Source organism: Eretmochelys imbricata, chromosome 1 (assembly GCF_965152235.1).
Source record: "Eretmochelys imbricata isolate rEreImb1 chromosome 1, rEreImb1.hap1, whole genome shotgun sequence".
NCBI classification, from domain to species: Eukaryota; Metazoa; Chordata; order Testudines; family Cheloniidae; genus Eretmochelys; species Eretmochelys imbricata.
This window is the reverse complement of record NC_135572.1, coordinates 188399911-188416955: the sequence shown is the minus strand read 5'-3', so window position 1 is coordinate 188416955 and position 17045 is coordinate 188399911. Positions and strand designations below refer to the sequence as shown.

At 41.2% G+C, this 17045-nt stretch overlaps 2 protein-coding genes across 7 annotated transcripts in view; one reads left to right on the top strand and one right to left on the bottom strand.

Moving 5' to 3' along the window:
- Positions 1-12864, top strand: part of CRYBG3 (crystallin beta-gamma domain containing 3) — a 124895-nt gene extending 112031 nt beyond the window's left edge. The window contains exons 19-22 of the mRNA XM_077820452.1: positions 318-441; positions 3313-3471; positions 7052-7211; positions 10556-12864. Of these exons, the coding sequence (XP_077676578.1) occupies positions 318-441; positions 3313-3471; positions 7052-7211; positions 10556-10644 (532 nt within the window). The 3' untranslated portion in view covers positions 10645-12864. The remainder of the gene's footprint in view (positions 1-317; positions 442-3312; positions 3472-7051; positions 7212-10555) is intronic.
- Positions 12865-13106: 242 nt separating this feature from the next.
- Positions 13107-17045, bottom strand: part of RIOX2 (ribosomal oxygenase 2) — a 28066-nt gene continuing 24127 nt past the window's right edge. For 5 of the 6 annotated variants that reach the window (XM_077820494.1, XM_077820487.1, XM_077820502.1 and 2 more), the window contains exons 9-10: positions 15698-15808; positions 13107-13765 (exon numbers count right to left, since the gene is read on the bottom strand). In XM_077820494.1, coding sequence (XP_077676620.1) covers positions 13607-13765; positions 15698-15808 — 270 coding nt within the window. In that variant the 3' untranslated portion in view covers positions 13107-13606. Of the gene's footprint in view, positions 13766-15697; positions 15809-16639; positions 16951-17045 lie in introns of those variants that run through there. The other variant, XR_013346510.1, reaches the window with a different exon arrangement.

Below are 17045 nucleotides of genomic sequence, written 5' to 3'. Positions count from 1 at the left end.
GCCCGTTAAACCTGTAGACACCATCCATGTCTACAGAGGGATTTTTTTTAATCTTCATGTGACCAGGTCAAAAGTTTAAAGTAGTTTCCAGGTTTCCTCTTAATATTAGGGAATACAAAATAGATCTTGATATAGAAGAAAGCTCTTAAGCCACTTTAGGCACTCTACATATTTGGCACAGTAATATAAATAAAGTGTAGTACTTCCATGGAAAGTCTTTGGGTTTAAAAATATTGTATTAAATATTATTTGTGTAGCTTTGTTTTGCCATATTTAGAGTCTAGCATCTTAGGGGTTTGTTTTCTATCTTTATTCAGGTGGATTGCATATGAAGGAGGAAATTTCTCAGGAAAACAAATTCTGCTAGAACCCAGCAAGATTTCAAACTGGACTGAATTCAGTGGCTGGAGCGTAATTGGCTCCCTTCGTCCTATGAAGCAGGTACCATAGGAAAAAGTATTTTGGGAATAAGCCCTTTTTCACTTCTTTAAACAAATAATTTAATACATAAGTATCAGCTGAGAAATCTGACCAAATACTGATCCTGTTGAGGCTAATGAGAGTTCTGCCATTGATTTCAATGGGACCAGTATTTTATCCCTGAAGTTGGGTCCTGGTGTGGGCTAATAGGCCCTATCAAAAGTCACTGAAGTCAAGGAGAGCCTTTCCATTGACTGCAGTGAGCATTGGATTGGGCCTATAGAGAGGAATAGACTTGTTTAAAGACTTCAAATTATAGAGAATCCACCAATTACTTTAGTTTAAACCTGCAAGGGACCCAGGCTCTTTTCTACTGTGAGAATTTTTTAGTAACTTCATAAAAATGGAGAGTTTATTAAAGCTTTTAACTCAATGTCTCCTTTAGGTTCTGCACTGTTTTCAGTTTTTCACTGTATAATAATAATTAATAAACAAAACAAACCTGTATCGGCCTATAAACAACCTAAATTGAAGTGATGGAACTATTTCCCCTGATGGATTTTATTGTATTTTTTACATTTAATGAGGCATACGGAGTAATTTTTAGCAATAGATTCACTTTGGAAATTGTTCCAGTGAGCCAGGATGATAATCTGAGAACTGGATTAACACAGAAGATTTTATTCATAGGTTTTTGTCAAGATTTAGAGAAGTGATTTAGGGGATCAGGATTTTATGTTCTGAAATAGAAGAATACCAGAGACCATTATGAATGTTATCTGGAATACTTGGGAACTGGTAACCCAATTAGTGATCCATTGTAGCTTCATGTTGGCTACAAACGAGCCTGCTAATTGAGTCAAGACAATTATTGCTAATTTTTCAAAAAACAAGGGTCAACATTGTCCTAGTATCCTGGCTTTTCGCAGTTTATATTCTGGGTATTTCTTGTATTTGGTCAGTTTAAAAGTATGTTTCTGAGCTCAGGCACAGTTAAAACGTTTTCTTAACATTTGAATAATAGTTTAAATCATACGTCACACATTTCTGTTATGCAGGTTGCACTTAAATTTAGTTACCAGACCTGACAGCCGAGCATTTTAGTTTTGCTGCCAGGTGCCACGAGTATTTGGATCATAATAAACTGGAGGTGAAAACAACTGTCCACATGTTACTGCAGAGTGGTATGGTGCTATCCAGGGTTAGGGATGTGTTTGGTGCAGAGGTGTCATCAATTCATTATTTAAATATTTTTCTGCTCTCATTATGTCTCCTCTTCTTGGGAGGAGGATGGGTCCTCTGAGAATGCCTCCATTTTCTATCCCATAATCCTTGCAGTGCTGACACCCATCTCTGGAAAAGGAGAGCTGGACACTGCAACCTGTGTAGCCTGTCAGTGCTGATCAGAGCATTGGTCAGAAGGGTTGCTTGAGAGCAATGTGAGGCACTCCCATCCCCTAGGCCAGGGTAGCCAAACTTACTGGCCCTCTGAGCACAGACAATCTTCAGAAGGTCGAGAGCCGGGGCACACCTGCCAGGGCTTGGGACTTCAGCTCCACTCTTGCTGAAGCCTCGAGACCCCTTCTCTCTGCTAGGAAGAAGCCTTTACCCACCAATCCTGCTGCAAGGCAGAGGTCCCAAGCTCCCCCCCGCCCCCCAGTCTGGTAGTGGAAGTGTGCATATGTGTGGGGGGGGGCGCGCGTGCGTGTAGGGGCTCCGCGAGCTGCACTTTAATGATAAAAGAACCGCATGTGGCTCGTGAGCCACAGTTTGGCCACCCTTGCCCTAGGCACTGGGATTGCTTGCTCCATAGACCTGCCGTTGGACAGCTGATCTGGACTTTTACTGTCTGTTAAAGTTACAGCCTTTCACTTCAGAAACATCGCATTCCCCTTTCATGCCACTTGCATTTGGGCATGCACGTCTGTCAAGTCCATTCTCTTGCCATCACAGAGGCTCCAAGGAATGCTACAAGATGCTGCTATTTTTTTTAAATGCTGTTTTTTATGTATGCATGTAAAGCTGCTTGGATCGCTAAAGGGCATGCATATTTGTCTAGCTGCCAGTGTCTTTGGTGTAGGGATATGATCTGGTCCCAAAAGAGGGCGGGACAATATTGCAAAAACAATCTGCAGCTTGTTTGCTTGTATTCTTCTGCCTTCTCAATGATGTGTAACAGACTGAAATCCAAGTTTTCAACTTAATAACTAGCAAAAAGATAGTGAAACATGTCAGAAGTGACTACTACTTAATGGATGGACAAAAATTATTTGCTTAATGACTTTATAATGAAGATTCTCTCTAATGGTAGGGCACATTTGCAGATGTTTTGGGTTGGGCTTTTTAGGGCAGGATTTTAGTGAGCAAGGTGTTTAGATTTTAATTTAAAGAAAATCCCAGGAGGAATTTTGTCAGCAGCTTTGAACCTCCTTTTTTCAATAAAGACCCCTATAACTCACAATGCACTATACTGGTGCTGTTTCAAAGGCCCTGAGGTATGTCACGGAGGAACTGTTTCTTAAGCTAAAACCTCTCAATAATAGCTTTGCAGGCTTCCCCTGTAAGTGGATACCACTTTTTTGTGTGTGTGTTCATGAATGGCAAAAAAGTGTAACATGAATGGCTACAAATGAGAAGCCATCCCCACCATTGTTGCTTGTGGCCATTCACCTCCCATACCTTGTCTCTTGCAACACTTTTGTAGCATGTTCTTTCATTCCCCAAACCCACTTCACAACCTGTCTGAAACTGAATATGTAAAAGACATTTTGGAATGGAAAATAAATTGGGGGAAACTGCTGTAAGAGTGCTAGCTCTGGGGGAGCTGGTGGGAGGGTTTGCTCACACCTGCTTTACAACATGAATAGTATAATGGTGCTTTTCTAACTATAGCCGGCAGTTTACTTCAGAATAAAGAACCGAGCCCAGGATAAATACTTGACAGTCACTGGAAACCTATCAGATGCAAGAGCTACTTCAGTGTGTGTTTCTCCATACAACGGCAAGAATACCCAGATCTGGCACTACTGTCATGGACTCTTCAAATCCAAGGTGAGTTACTGAATGTTGGAAGTGCAATGTATAAACCCACTCTCCTTTTGTCTTGACTGTGAGCCATTTTCCATGGTCCCCTCCTGCATCCCTATAATAGCCTTCCTCTCTTCATGTGCCTTTCTTCCATCAGAGCTATTCTTAAACCCCACTTCCTTCTATCATTGATTCCCTTCACTGTCTCCTACCTGGGGTCCTGGAACAATTTATATAGTGGGGGTGCTGAGAGCCATTGAGCCAAACTGTAAACCCCGTATATTTAAACCACTTCAAGCCAGCACCCCTAGATCAAGCATCTCTGCTGCTCCCATGCCTGAGTCTTATATCTTACTTCTTTGTATTATCTGTGTCTAAATTAGACAACAGTTCCTCCTGGCAGGAACCAAGTCATCTTTATAAAGCACAATGCAAGCACTTTGGTTGCTACATAAATGAAAAACATTGTTTAAAAAAATAACCAAAAGCCTTTTAACCCTGTATAGCTTTTTAAAAAAACTTCTTTAACTTTCCAGCATGTTTTCAGGTAAAGGTGCACTTGCTCTGAACATGTGATATAGTCACTTCTTGTGTAAACATCTGTGCAGTGAGATGAAAATGTACCCCTGGACATGTTACGGCACTGTCTGTTTTCCCCATTGTGTTTTGCTTTCTATCTGTTAGGTACTTTTTAATGGCCCCCCACTTCCATAATATCTGAGCACTTCATAATCTTTAATGTGTTACTCCTCACAACAGCCCCATTAGGTAGGGAAGTGCTATTATCCCCATTTCACAGATGGGGAACGGAAGCATAACAAGACAAAGTAATTTGCCCAAGGTCACACAGGAAGTCTGTGGTGGAGCAGGGAATAGAACTTGAACCCGGATTTCCAAAGTCCCAGGCTAGTGCTGTAATCACTGGGCACCATCCTTCCTCATTTTGCTTTGCTTATGTACTAGTAATATGCTGGTAGTATTGTCTCGGTAAAAATAGTATAAATTTGTATTAATCCATACAATGATAATTATATTAATTGAGTTGAAGGAGGAAAAACTACAGTTTTGGTGCACAGTTGTACTGTTTAGACGCAACCTTAAGTGGGGCCCAGTGCAGAGTCGCAGATCCCCAGGTGATGCTTTTGGATGAATTCTGCCTTGGGGAGACCAAATTCCTCCTGGAGCAACACATGTGCAAGAGGAGTGCTCCTCCTCCTGATCCCGGAGCGGATAAAAATCAATGATTTTTAAAAATTTAAATAAGGTTTTTTGGTTTAAATTAAATACAGATCTGTTTTTTAAAATGGTCAACCTATGTTAAGGTCTCAACTTATTGTAATCTATTAAAATAATTTAAATAAAATACACAATAATATTAAGCAATACATATTTGCTGACAAGTTTAAGGAAGTCAAACCACTGAATTGGTGGAAGTCACTGGCTGAGCACCTGGACTAGAGTTTGTCGAAGTGCTAAACCAGCTTTTGACAGCAGTAGCCCCTTCTGCAGGTGCAGAGAGTATTTTTTCATATTGGTTTATTCAGGTAGTTCAGTTCAGTGACTAGTTCATTCAAAGTTAAACCAATTGGAAACTGAAAAAGCGGAAAAGTTTGTTTTCCTCTTCCAATCTATGAATAAAAACAAGGTGTGAGAAGATGAGATCTTCTAGTTCTAAAATCTTGAAGAACATGGTGACCCAAAACAATCTGTTCAGTTCACTCACTACAGATAATACTTCCTCTGTTTAATAAATTATTTTGTTTTAAATGCAAATCATGTTTTGATAAACCCTTTTTCCATGTGTCCAGCACATTTAAGATATTTTTTTAAACTAAAAACTCAAATCCTGTCTTTTATGCACTTTTGATTTAATTTGAATTTCCATCCAAATAGTGCTTGACACAAATCACTTAAAAAAAACAACTCCTCCTCAAATATATCATTCACCATTTCCTAACACAAAGAAAAAAACATAAAAATTAAGAAACTAGTAAATGCAAGTTAAGCTATATAAATACGTGTATAGATATAATGCAGTGGTCTCCAACCTTTTTATGCCCAAGAGCACTTTTTGAACTTAAGGGCAACCCAGGATCTTCCCCGATCACTCCATCCCCCTCCCCCCCCCCCACTTTCACCAGGCTGGGGTAGAAGCTTGGGGTTTGGGAGGGGGTGCAGGCTCTGAGGGGTTTGCAGTATGAGAGGGGGCTCTGGGCTGCGGCAGAGTGTTGGGGTGCAGGAGGGGGTGCGGGCTCTGGGAAGGTGTTTGGGTGCAGGAGGGGGGTCTGGGCTGGGGCAGAATGTTGGGGTGCAGGAGGGCCCTCTCTGCAAGCACTGCCCCTGCAGCCCCCATTGGCTACAACTCCCCACTCCTGGCCAATGGGAGCTGCAGGGGCGGTGCTTGCAGACAGGAGCTGCGCACAAAGGGAAAGGCCCCCGGGGCTGCGCTGTCCGCTTCTGGGAGTGCCGTGGGGCCGGGGCAGGCAGGGAGCCTGCCTCAGCGGCAGCCCTGCTGCACCACCAGAGATCGCAATCGACCGGTTGGTGACCACTGGTATAGTGCATACTCCTGATTAGGAAAAAGAAGCACCAAATTTAGAGTAAAGGTTATATTTAACTTCATATCCATGTTTTATCAACCCAATGAGAATGAATCTTTGTTTAGGAAAATAACTAAAATACAAATTGAAACTAGATTAAAATAGATTGTTTAAATCAAGGTTTCCTGCTTGCTAATTTAAATCATGATTAAAATTAATCCACCCTGGCTGCTCCCCTTTGGGAGATGCAGTACTCCCTCGCGGGTTAGGCTCGCTATGTTGGTCGTCATAGGTTGGTTGATGGCCTCACCTTGTCTCTGCTCTTAGATGATGTGCACTTTTGAGAGGAATGCCTGCCCTCTCTTCAACACAGGAACTTCTTGGGTTAGGCACTTGTGCAGCATGCACATGGTGAAGGCCTTGCACTGTCTCTCCAGTCTGCGTAAGAGCCGCTCACAATGGGTACGTCTACACAGGCCATGGCAGTGAGCCTCACAGCCCAGACTGACAGACCCAAGGTAGCGGGGCTCACGTAGCACTCTAAAAATAGCTGTGTAGACAGTGTATTGAAGCTGTGGCTCGGGCTGTGAAGCCCACTCCCTTCCTAGGCTTCAGAGCCTGAGCTCTAGCCCCAGCCGCAACTTCCTAGTGCTGTCTACACAGCTATTTTTAGACAGTTAGCACTAGCCCCTCTAGCCCAAGTCTTTCAACCTGGGTTGGAAGGTTTGCTTCTGCTAACTGTGTAGGTGTACCCAATAAAGCCTTCAAAGGGACCTGCAAAGGGAGGAGTAAAGAATTGCTTGTGGTTTTCTTTTTCCTGCATAAAGCCTGCCTGAAAGTTCTACTTAATTAAAATAAAATGGTGCTTATTTACTTTTAGAAATGTCAGGAATAATGTATGCTGATCTACCCAGTGAACAAGCTATTAGTTGTAAGTGTGATGAATGTAATCTACTCCCAGCTTAGTGGTGGGATCTGTTGCTAATCACAGCATTTTTATTTTGAGGCGTCATGGTCACAATGACCAGATTCTATTATTTATTTATTTTCTCCAACTCTTGTAGGCTATTGCTGCATGTCTTGATATTGTCAGTGGCAGAGACCTACCTGGAGCTAAAGTAGCACTGTGGACAGAACATGGAAAGGCTAGGCAGAAGTGGAGGCTCAATAAGGATGGAACCATCAGTTCGTACCTTAGTGATCAACTGGTTCTCGACATCAAAGGTACTAAAAAGCTCATCTGCTTGTTTTTATTTATAAATGCATGTTTTTGCTGTAGGCAGTTGTGGCTGGCTATGATGTTCCAGTTGTCTGTACCCTCAACCAGCTTGCACAATATTCAACACAACAGTCCGTTTACTCTGTTGGGTGAGGTGACAGATGTTCCAATCCACAACTATATTTTTGCCAATCCCTTTTAGTGTGTGAGACAGAAAAGCACAGTCATGCTATTCCATAACGCCCTAAATCTTGGTAACTTTCACCAGTTTTCACTTCACAACTAACATTTACTAACTAAGGGGAACATTTTGAAAACTACATTGCAGATGAATTTAGAAAAAAAATACTGTAGAAAAATAGTTTGTTTTTTTTTCACGTTGCTCCTTGTAGCTGATCTCAGCTGTTTGACCAGTCACTTATCAATTTTACTTTAGGGAGAGCAGAAAGATAATGTCTGGAAGCAGCATTTGTACAAGATGAAAATGCAATTTTATGTCCTAACAAAACTCCCACCCCCCTTTACCATAATCCTATTTTGGTACAATGAAAAACAGCCAAAAAATGTAAAATACCAACCTATATAAGTTGCCCTGTGTAAAGCCAGTTTAGTATCTAGTGGCTTCTTCATACTGAATCTTTCTAGTATGCTGTGGTAGAGCCTCACTTTCAACTATCATTGTAATAAAGAGCCAGATCTTATTGCCATTTACTTTAATGACAGCAGGAGTAGAGTGTAAATCAGCTACATGGCCGCTCAGGAGGGCAGATTATTTGCTCTTAAAATTTTCAGGATAGTGGTTGGCACATAGGACTAGGAGTTAGGCAACCTGGGCTCTACATCTAATTCTTGCTGGGCAGAACTGTGTTGTAGGAAGTGCAGCTCAAAGGGAGCACTGCTGTTTAGGAAGCAGAATTTCTCAAGTCCTGGCAATAGTGTGGTAGCCTGGGGAGCATGTAATGGTACGGTGATTCTCTAACCATGGTGGCAGAGAGCAAGCTGATCGGATAGTACTGGCTCCTCTTCATTTCCAGCTGTTGAGATGCTTTAAAAGGGCTAAAAATACATTACTTTATTAATCCTTTTCCATATAACCAATTGCTGTAGCTACCTGAGGGGTGTTATACAGTCACAAATGCAGTAAGTGGTTTGCACAACGATAAATGGGAGAGAAAATGTCCAAGATCACCTTTGTTTTTAAAATATAGTTCACTTTATTTAAAAGTTTACTGATGCTGCTGTTCACTTTATTAAAAGTTTACTGACGCTGCTGTTAATGATGAAACCTTCTTGATTCTTGCAACTAGAACTTACGGACACAATGAAAAATATATATCCGCACCAATAAAGAATTTAACCCCTGTGGGCTGGGAACTAAGAGTAATCCGGGCTCCTAAGTTTTAATTTTAATTAATCATTAATTTTGTTGTGCGTAGCTTGACCCAAAACCATTAAGTACAAAACTGTCCTTATTAGCAATATAGAGGACAAATTTTAGAATATGAAAACAGACGTTTTAAAAAGCGTTGTCTATTCGACAAGATACACGTTGAAATTGTTTAAACCTGGGCTGCTTTATTTAATGCATGATCTAATATTGAAGTGACCAGGTTGATACAGGAATAATATAGTTGTTGAATACTATATTCTTTGGGTGTCTGAAAAGAAATTTAAAATGCTGTTATAAATAGCAGGTCCCTAGGAGCATTTAACTCTTTTTGCTATTTGAGGTTTGTGACCTGTTAATGCAAAATGCACGATAGCTCTAACACAGGAATCGTCTATGCTAGCTGGAGTCAAGCAGGAAACAGAAATTGGTATTTAAAGTAAAAGGCATCTGGCTGGAGAGAACAAATCCTGGCTCAGGATTGTGGCATTCTACACCTGTAAAATATGCTGATAGTTGTAGCAGTAGCTCTGGATTTGCCAGTTACAAGAAGTTGAAATGCATTTAAGGGAATGGCTGAGAGCCAGTTTTCAGTTCTACAGTCTCTTAAGTCCCTGGCAAAAAGGCGTTTCCTGAGCACAGAGGTACACTTGAAACTAAAAATCCTTCTAAGGGAAATAATAAAACTGAGAGCGCGCTTTCTAGCTCTCTGGCAATTATGTAACTCTTATTTGGCCAATATGCATGAAACTGGCAGCCGAAATCTTAATGTTCGTTTCTGAGTGCTATAATGCAAGAAATCTATTGACAAAATGGAGAGAGTTCAGAGAAGACAATATAAGGAAACAGAGTTAGGAGCAATGGGATGAAGGGAGTGAGATTTAGGGTGAATATGGGGGTGGGGAATATTAGGCTCTAGTGATTTCCAAAGGGAAGCGGTTGTAAACCCTTTGCTTGAGACTGTTTTTCTGGTTCTTAAAACTAGACCAGATAATGTACTGTGAAGTACAGTGCTGTATAGAATAAGCCAGCTGATGTTGTTATAGGTCTGTCCCACCTCTCATTTCTATGATCAGTAATTTAGTGACCCGTGTCTCCAGGAAAGGACATAAGGTACAACCATTGCAAGCTGAGGAGAAAAAGGGTACAATCACAGAAGACCCAGGACAAAGATCTCAAGGAGGAGTCAGGAGTACAAAGGCAGCAGAGACATGGAGGAGAATGAGTAGGGAGAAGAGACCCGTTGTTATGAAGCGGTTGTGTGTAACCTTTGAACACTACCCTCCCCATTCAAAGGCTCTGAGTGGAGAGGACTGAGGTGAAAAATTCAAGGCACTTGAGTTTGACTGTGGAGGAGGGAGATGGAAAGAAGTGTGGGGAAGAGGGGTCAAGTGAAGATTGATGGTACAGGCTTGGAGAGCAGAGAGGAAGAAATGATGGGAGGGAGTAGAGGAGACACAGGGCAGAGTTAACAAGTAGTGGTGTTTGAAGTGGACAGAAGCTGAGAGCCCTCAAGAGCAGATACATCCAAAGGAGGGAGAGGAAAGTAGAGAGCTCCTGCTCTTTATGAACATTTCATTAAGACACTGCACCACTATGCCATCGGACAGAGTGACAGGTACTGTAGCCATTTTACAGCTGAATAAATTAACGCACAAAGACGTGAAGAGTCAATGCTGTACTCCCAGTGACAGTAAACCACTCTCCACCTCTAAAATCCCTGCCCTCCAAAATCTTATATAGCTTTTGATTTGCTCTAGGAAAAAGTCCATTTTTAATATGAGATTCACTTTAAAGTTTAGAAGTCTGAGTAACTTTGAAATGAGTTTCCTGTATTTTATACACATTTAGTTTTCAATGTACAATATGTACACTCAATTGAACAACCAACAGTCTATTTGTTTTGTTTATAAGTATGCTGCATTAACAATTAACCTTGCCTTAATGAACTTCTATTTTTAGGAGGAAATTATTATGACAGGAACTATGTAATTGTAAATCAGCCCCTGGAGAGTGAATTCTCACAGAAATGGGACATTGAAATATTGTGAATACAAAGATCCTGGGACTATGGACCTAAGTGGGTTATGAACACTGTTTCAGAGAAGGAACTACTGAAGTCACATGCCACTGGAATGTTACTCAGCAAGTCCACTCTACTTACTCCCAAACAACTGAATTTTGCACATTGGAGAGGTGAGGTTAGTGTAATGTGTTTTTTTTCTAATAGTCACATGACTCCATATTGAGGTCTTCCTCTTCTTAAGGCACCATTTAAGCCTACATTTCTGTAACATTTACTAGTCCTGTTAATCTTTAACTGAAGGCAAAGATATGATACAGTAGCAAAAACTTGGCAGTTTATTTCTAAATAGCCTTTCCTGTGTCATCCATTAGGAAAGACTAGTTCATATTATACCCTTTCTCCTCAAAAGTTAAAGGAGAAGCTGGTGCTTTAGGATTCAGTTTTAATCACAAAAATCCTCTCTTGGTACAAAGTCTGTTCTAAAAAAAAAAGGACTAGCCTGGAAGTCCAGTGCTTGGTTGTATCAGATACAATGACAGGTCATTATCCACCTGGGTAAAATTAGGCCTTTGTCTTAAGTAGTATTGCATTAAACCATAGTAGTTTTTGGATTCAGGGGCCTATCAGTTGCCAGCCCATGAGCCAGGGTAGAAAGTAGACTTTCATATACAAATAGAGAGTCATATGTGCAAACATATAGGGATCAGGCTAGCTTTCTAAAAGGACTTGTTGAGGATAGAGGTTAAATACATTTTGGTCTTAAAACCACAGTATATTCAATAGCACGCATACAAGCCGGATTTGTTTTGTAAAGGTGCTAACTAATACCTTGTGCTGTGGTAAGGTTAAAGAAGCAACCTGATGCATGCTAACTTTCTTGAGGCTCATCAGCATTGTGTACCTCCGCTAAAGACACTGATGACTTCCAGAAGCACAATTTTCAGTGAAATCACAATGCTATGCAACCTTTCTTTCAGTTAATAAAGTGTTGACTATTTATGTCAGGCAGATTGTATTAAGAGGGCTCCATGGTTTTCGGTTTATTCTTTTACCCATTGGAGAAAAGTGTTTAAAATTTCCATTATGAAGTTCTCCCAGAATTAGTGTCTTCCTAAATGCAGTTCAATATGTAATGCTTTATGTTCTCTGGCTCCTGTGTTTTTTGTCTTGATTATTAAACTATGAAAGGAGGAGTACAGATTAGCTAAACCAAAACGTGAAAGATTGTATTGTTTCCTATAGCTATTTTGGAATAGCTATAGGAAATGTTAATGTCTCATCCTAAAACCAAATTTTTGCCACAGAAAAGTGAAAGAGGCGTAAGACTATTTTTGTATGAGAGGGAGTGATATATTTTGAATACCTGTACCTACTTGCACTTATTTACTTTTAATTCTAAAAAGCTAAAATCAAATACAGCTTTGTGAGTGTATATATTTTCTCACTGAAGCACTTGTGTAGATTTTTCTATGAAAGTTTGTCAACATACCACAAGTTTTAAATATGATTTGTGCTTTCTAGTTGTAATATAATCCCTTTTCCCTCAAAACAATGAGTAGATCACAGCTGGTGTATCAGTATTACATAATAAAGTAAAGCATGTATATTTTAATTGTAAAAACTGCTGGGAGATTCTTTAGCTTATAGTATTTTGTACTGCGTAAATGCAATAATTTTGTTTTTCACGAAGACAATAAGGAACAAAAATCACTATCTCCCAAGGCTGTGGAGAAAAGGCACAATTTTTTTAACCTGTTTGTTTTCCCAGGGACTGACAACACAGCTATAGCCAGAGTTGTCTTTGTGGCTCAGGTCTGGGACACGAAGCAGAATGAATGTTTTTGTACTTACCTCTGCCTCTTTACAGGCAGGCTCACTTCCTTGTTGAGGATGTGCAAACAGGTTAGCCTACCTTACCACAAGTCATTTACTTGGACTAGGCCTGTTGCCCCACCTTAGTAGTTTGCTTGGGTTTTCCCTGATAAACAGGGCCTCTGCTTCAAATAGTGAGTTACATGAGATGAGAGCAGAGACAACTGTAGGCTTGAAATGGGAGTGAGTCACATCTATTTGCCAGTGGGTAGTTCAGCTTCTTGGTAACTAATGGCCATACTTTAAATTCTTCTACTTCCACTATGCTGTGCAACAAAAGACAGGTAGCTATTTCTTCATGGTTAAGCATATTTTGTAAATGTGTCAGAGGCCCCAGCATTTGCTCCATGTTGGATATTAAAATTAGCTGAAATCTCAGCTGCTGGGTGGTGGTTTTTTTTTTTTTTTTGCTAACAAGTAGCTTTTGGTCCAGTTCTACACCTATGACCCCTTTCAACACTAATAAGGGAGAAACCAAGCAGGATCAGCAAAAATAAGATGGGTATTTGAGAACCAATGCTGTTAGTCTCACTGGGCTTAATTTTTAGCATGACTTTGTGCTGCAGTCAAATTCTATGATCTAGTGAGACATTTACCCAAGAAAAGCCACCATAGTTGAGTCATACTTTTTATTGTTTGTTTTACTTAGTAAATGAGGCAAACCTGTGAGAAGAGCAACACAATTTTACTAGATGCTCAGTGCAGTGGACCTGTTTCTTATTGAATGACTCCCTTAGTGGATCCAGCCCTCACTGCCACATTAGGCATTTAGATCCTGACAACTCTTGCTCCCCCATGCTGTGGACATCTAAATTTCCACCACTGTGCATGTACAAAGCCACTTTAATCCCTTAAGAGGAACAACCTCAATGGGAGAGACTGGTCTGGGGATTTGAAGCCAGGTCTCCCACATCTTAAGTGTTTTAACCACTGAGCTATTGTGTAGGGGACAGCACCACCACCTAGGTTGCTTTGAGATTAAACCACACGCCTTTCCTTGGCAGCCTTGCATAAATCCAGCTCCATGGAAGAGGAGGAATCAGATTGTCCTTTGTCAATACGTACTCCAAGGATGAAATGTTAGGCTCCAGGACCATGGCTGATTTTTGAAAGACTCAGATTACCTCAATGAGACATTCAGTCCAGAGCGATAACACAAGGTTCTGTTTCTCTGCATCGGACTTGAGGCTCAGTTCCTTAACAGCGATAGTAGCACTTCTCCAGATTTGCTTCAGTGCATCCATGTGAGATAAAGGAAAACGTAATCCATGAGCCTAAAAAGGAAATTACCCCCAAAAAATTAGGGAAGGGTAGAATTGAGGCCTAATTGAAACATTTTACAAAGTCTCTCCCACAACACCGTATGTGTTTGTTTTAACACGCAGCTCACCTCTGCTGTACCTGCACTGATGTGATGCAAGTGCAAACACCAACAGTGCAGAGCATCCACGGTAGGTATCCTGTTCTGGGAACATGAAGCACGTGCTAACAAACACCATCTGGATTATCATCCCTGCTGAAAGGAACATAGTGCTCCTGGGGGGTGTCACATACATTTACCTCATTCATATTTTTAGGTTGCACCACTGCCTACTTCAAAAACCACATGTACGTAGGTTGTGATGGCCACAACCTGTGCTCGCATAGGTGTCATGGGCCTGCGGGTTTTTCCATGGACCACATCCTCCCTTTGGCCGAGTGCACAGGGAGAGCTGCACTTTCATTCTTGTCATTTGTTTCTTGCTGTTTTTTCCTCTTTAATCCAGCAGTTGCCCCTGCAGTGGAGCTCTCAAGGGATGTATCAGCGGCATGGGCTGGGGACGCCATACCATGGCTCTACTGGATATATGCTGTGACCCTGTTCTACTCTGAGTCCCCACTGCAGCAATGTCAGGTGCATTGTGGGATTTGGGCCAGGCCTTGCCTTGGACCCCACACAATGGTTAGACTTGCCTCGATGAAGTCTAATTCCAAAGCCAGTGCAGGATACCCGTGTGCCAGGGAAGAAATTGTGAGCATAGACACACTATTTGCTACAAATACAGGGGATAGCAGTCAAGCACACCAAATTTCTCTAGTATAAACAGGGCTTGTATTATTACATTAAAATGCCAATCAAAGTGAGACTATTTGAAGTGGCACAGCAAAATTTAAGTTCTACAACCCACATACAAGAGTTATGAGGGCGTATGTAAAGCCTGGTTCCAATTACCAAAGCAAAAACAAGTGCTAGACAAATAGCCTAAAGTATCTTTTGCCTCTAAATATTTTGTACAACATAGCTGTTTTTGAGGAATCCTGCGTTCTCAGTTCTTTCAGGTCAAAGCTTTAGTTGGTTCAGATTTATGTTAATCAGAAATTCTGACACATCCCAGAGGCATTGCCACTCTGCTCAGTAAAATATACATGCTCCAGATGAAGCAAAGGCTAGTCATACTGTTAAAGTCATCAACATTGTCCTGAAAGGAAGGATCCTTTCAGGTGTAGCGATAAAAGCACCAGTCACAGGCTCTCTAAAGGAAGAGGTCTTCATGAAGTTTACATTAAAAAAAAAAAAAACAACCCCACACACACTCTGTTGGCACATAACTTAATTATTGCATGAGTTTTAAAAATCACATCAAAACCCAAGTGCAGGGGTCAGACTGAGCCAACACATGGTCTGGTCTTTACAGAGATTATTTGAACAAAAAACAAAACTGACTAGCTCTGTTGCCCAGAGTAATCCTTTTGAACAGCACTGCCAGAGACTGCAAACAGACAGAGAAACAAAGACCTATGGGTGGAACACTGCTATTTAACTCAGTAAGGTGTTAATTATGGAACCTAATGGTGAACATTTGAAATGTCACCAGTGTTAAAACAAACAGCAATTCTGGCTGGTTTTTAGAATTGGGTGCAGTGCCCCCAACACTTGGCTCCTGCCTCTTCCCCTGACAGGGAGGGCAGCAGAGCACATAGAAGGGGGAGTGAGAAAAGCAGTGAGTTTCTGCTAATCCTCCAGCACATCTTGACTCAAGAGAAAGTGAATTAAGCCTTGCAGAACAAATCTACATGAAGCCTAACTTGGGTAATTAGCCATTTAAACATGACAAGCTGTAGAGATTCCTTTCCCTTCGTTGCAGGGGTAGAGTCAGCCCCGTTACACATTTAGAGCTGGTTATAGAGCACGCTAAACATCTTACTAAACAAAATAAACAACAAACCTCAGATATCCCTTCTTCATTAGTGTCATCATCCTCATTTCCCATCATGTGCCTCTCTCTCCTGTTCTTTAAAGAGTGATAGACATAAGCCATCTCTTTGCGACGCTCATCCTAAAAGACACCAGGAGGAAAACCATTTATTACACAAGACAGTGTAAGTTAATTACTTTGATCACATCTATTTACCTGCTTACTTAAGCAGCTCATTTTAAGACTAACCCACGAACTCTTACCACCCACCCTAGTCCAGCTGTCACCTGCTTTAGTGGAGACGAAGCTACAGAATGCTAGTCTTGAAAAAGTGACGTTCAGAGACTTCTGTTTTTCAGCCTACAATGCTGACTAGATGTGCGTGGGGGCAGGCATCTCGTCTCCCCTTGACCACGTGTGGCTGAAAGGACCATAGATAGATACATAACTAAAGCCATCAATAGGTTAAGACTACAGAATGGAACTTACGTTATTTACAACATGGACTTTCCTTCAGGGTGCACATCCTGCAGGGCCTTCATAAAGGACTAGATGGCTTGTTAGGACATGTATCTTGTCTACATCACAGGCCCAAAGTGATCTGAATTCGTTACTATCTCACAAATTTCAGGCCTTTGGTCAGATTCTGTGGGCAACTGTCTGCCAATTGCAAGTAGTAGTTTTTGTGACAGAGTCAGCTACCCTCCAATCCGAGCACGGCTTGCCAAGGCAAGGAAGTTTGTTGTACCTGTGCTGTAGACAGAACATTAGTTTCTAAGACTATCAATCTAGATCCTTTCTCCACTAACCCCCTTCCCCTCCGAAAAAGCCTCTGCCAGCAGGCCTTGGTTTACATTGTGTCAAGAGTACTCATCAGAGACCATGATGTTACCATCTCCTCCATGGAACAACTCAATACCCATAGCCAGCATGGCAAGGCCAAGGATAACGGAGAGACAGAGGGTTACTTACAATCATAATGTAGGCGTGGCTGCCCCACTGAAGTTAACAGAGCTGCATCCTCTTGCACAAGGTCTTTAACAAATAATATGACCTAGCTGTTCTGTAGTGCTTTTCATAAGTAGATCTCAAAGCTCTTTACAAAGGAGGTAAGGATCACTCTCTCCAAAGAGGTGAAGTGACTTATTTAATGTCCTATCTTGAAAAGAATGTGTTTCAAAAGCAAATCTTCTTTGCCAAAGAGCAGCAAGAGGTATCTGAGTACCATATGGTACCAGGCTTTTTCTGGATCTAAGGCCATTAGCCAATTCCTGGTGAAAGCCCTGTGTATGGTACACAAAATCCCTGATTAAATCTTCTTTGTAGAACTCCAAAATGAAAACACTCTACATTGTAAAACAGAATTGCATTACATCAC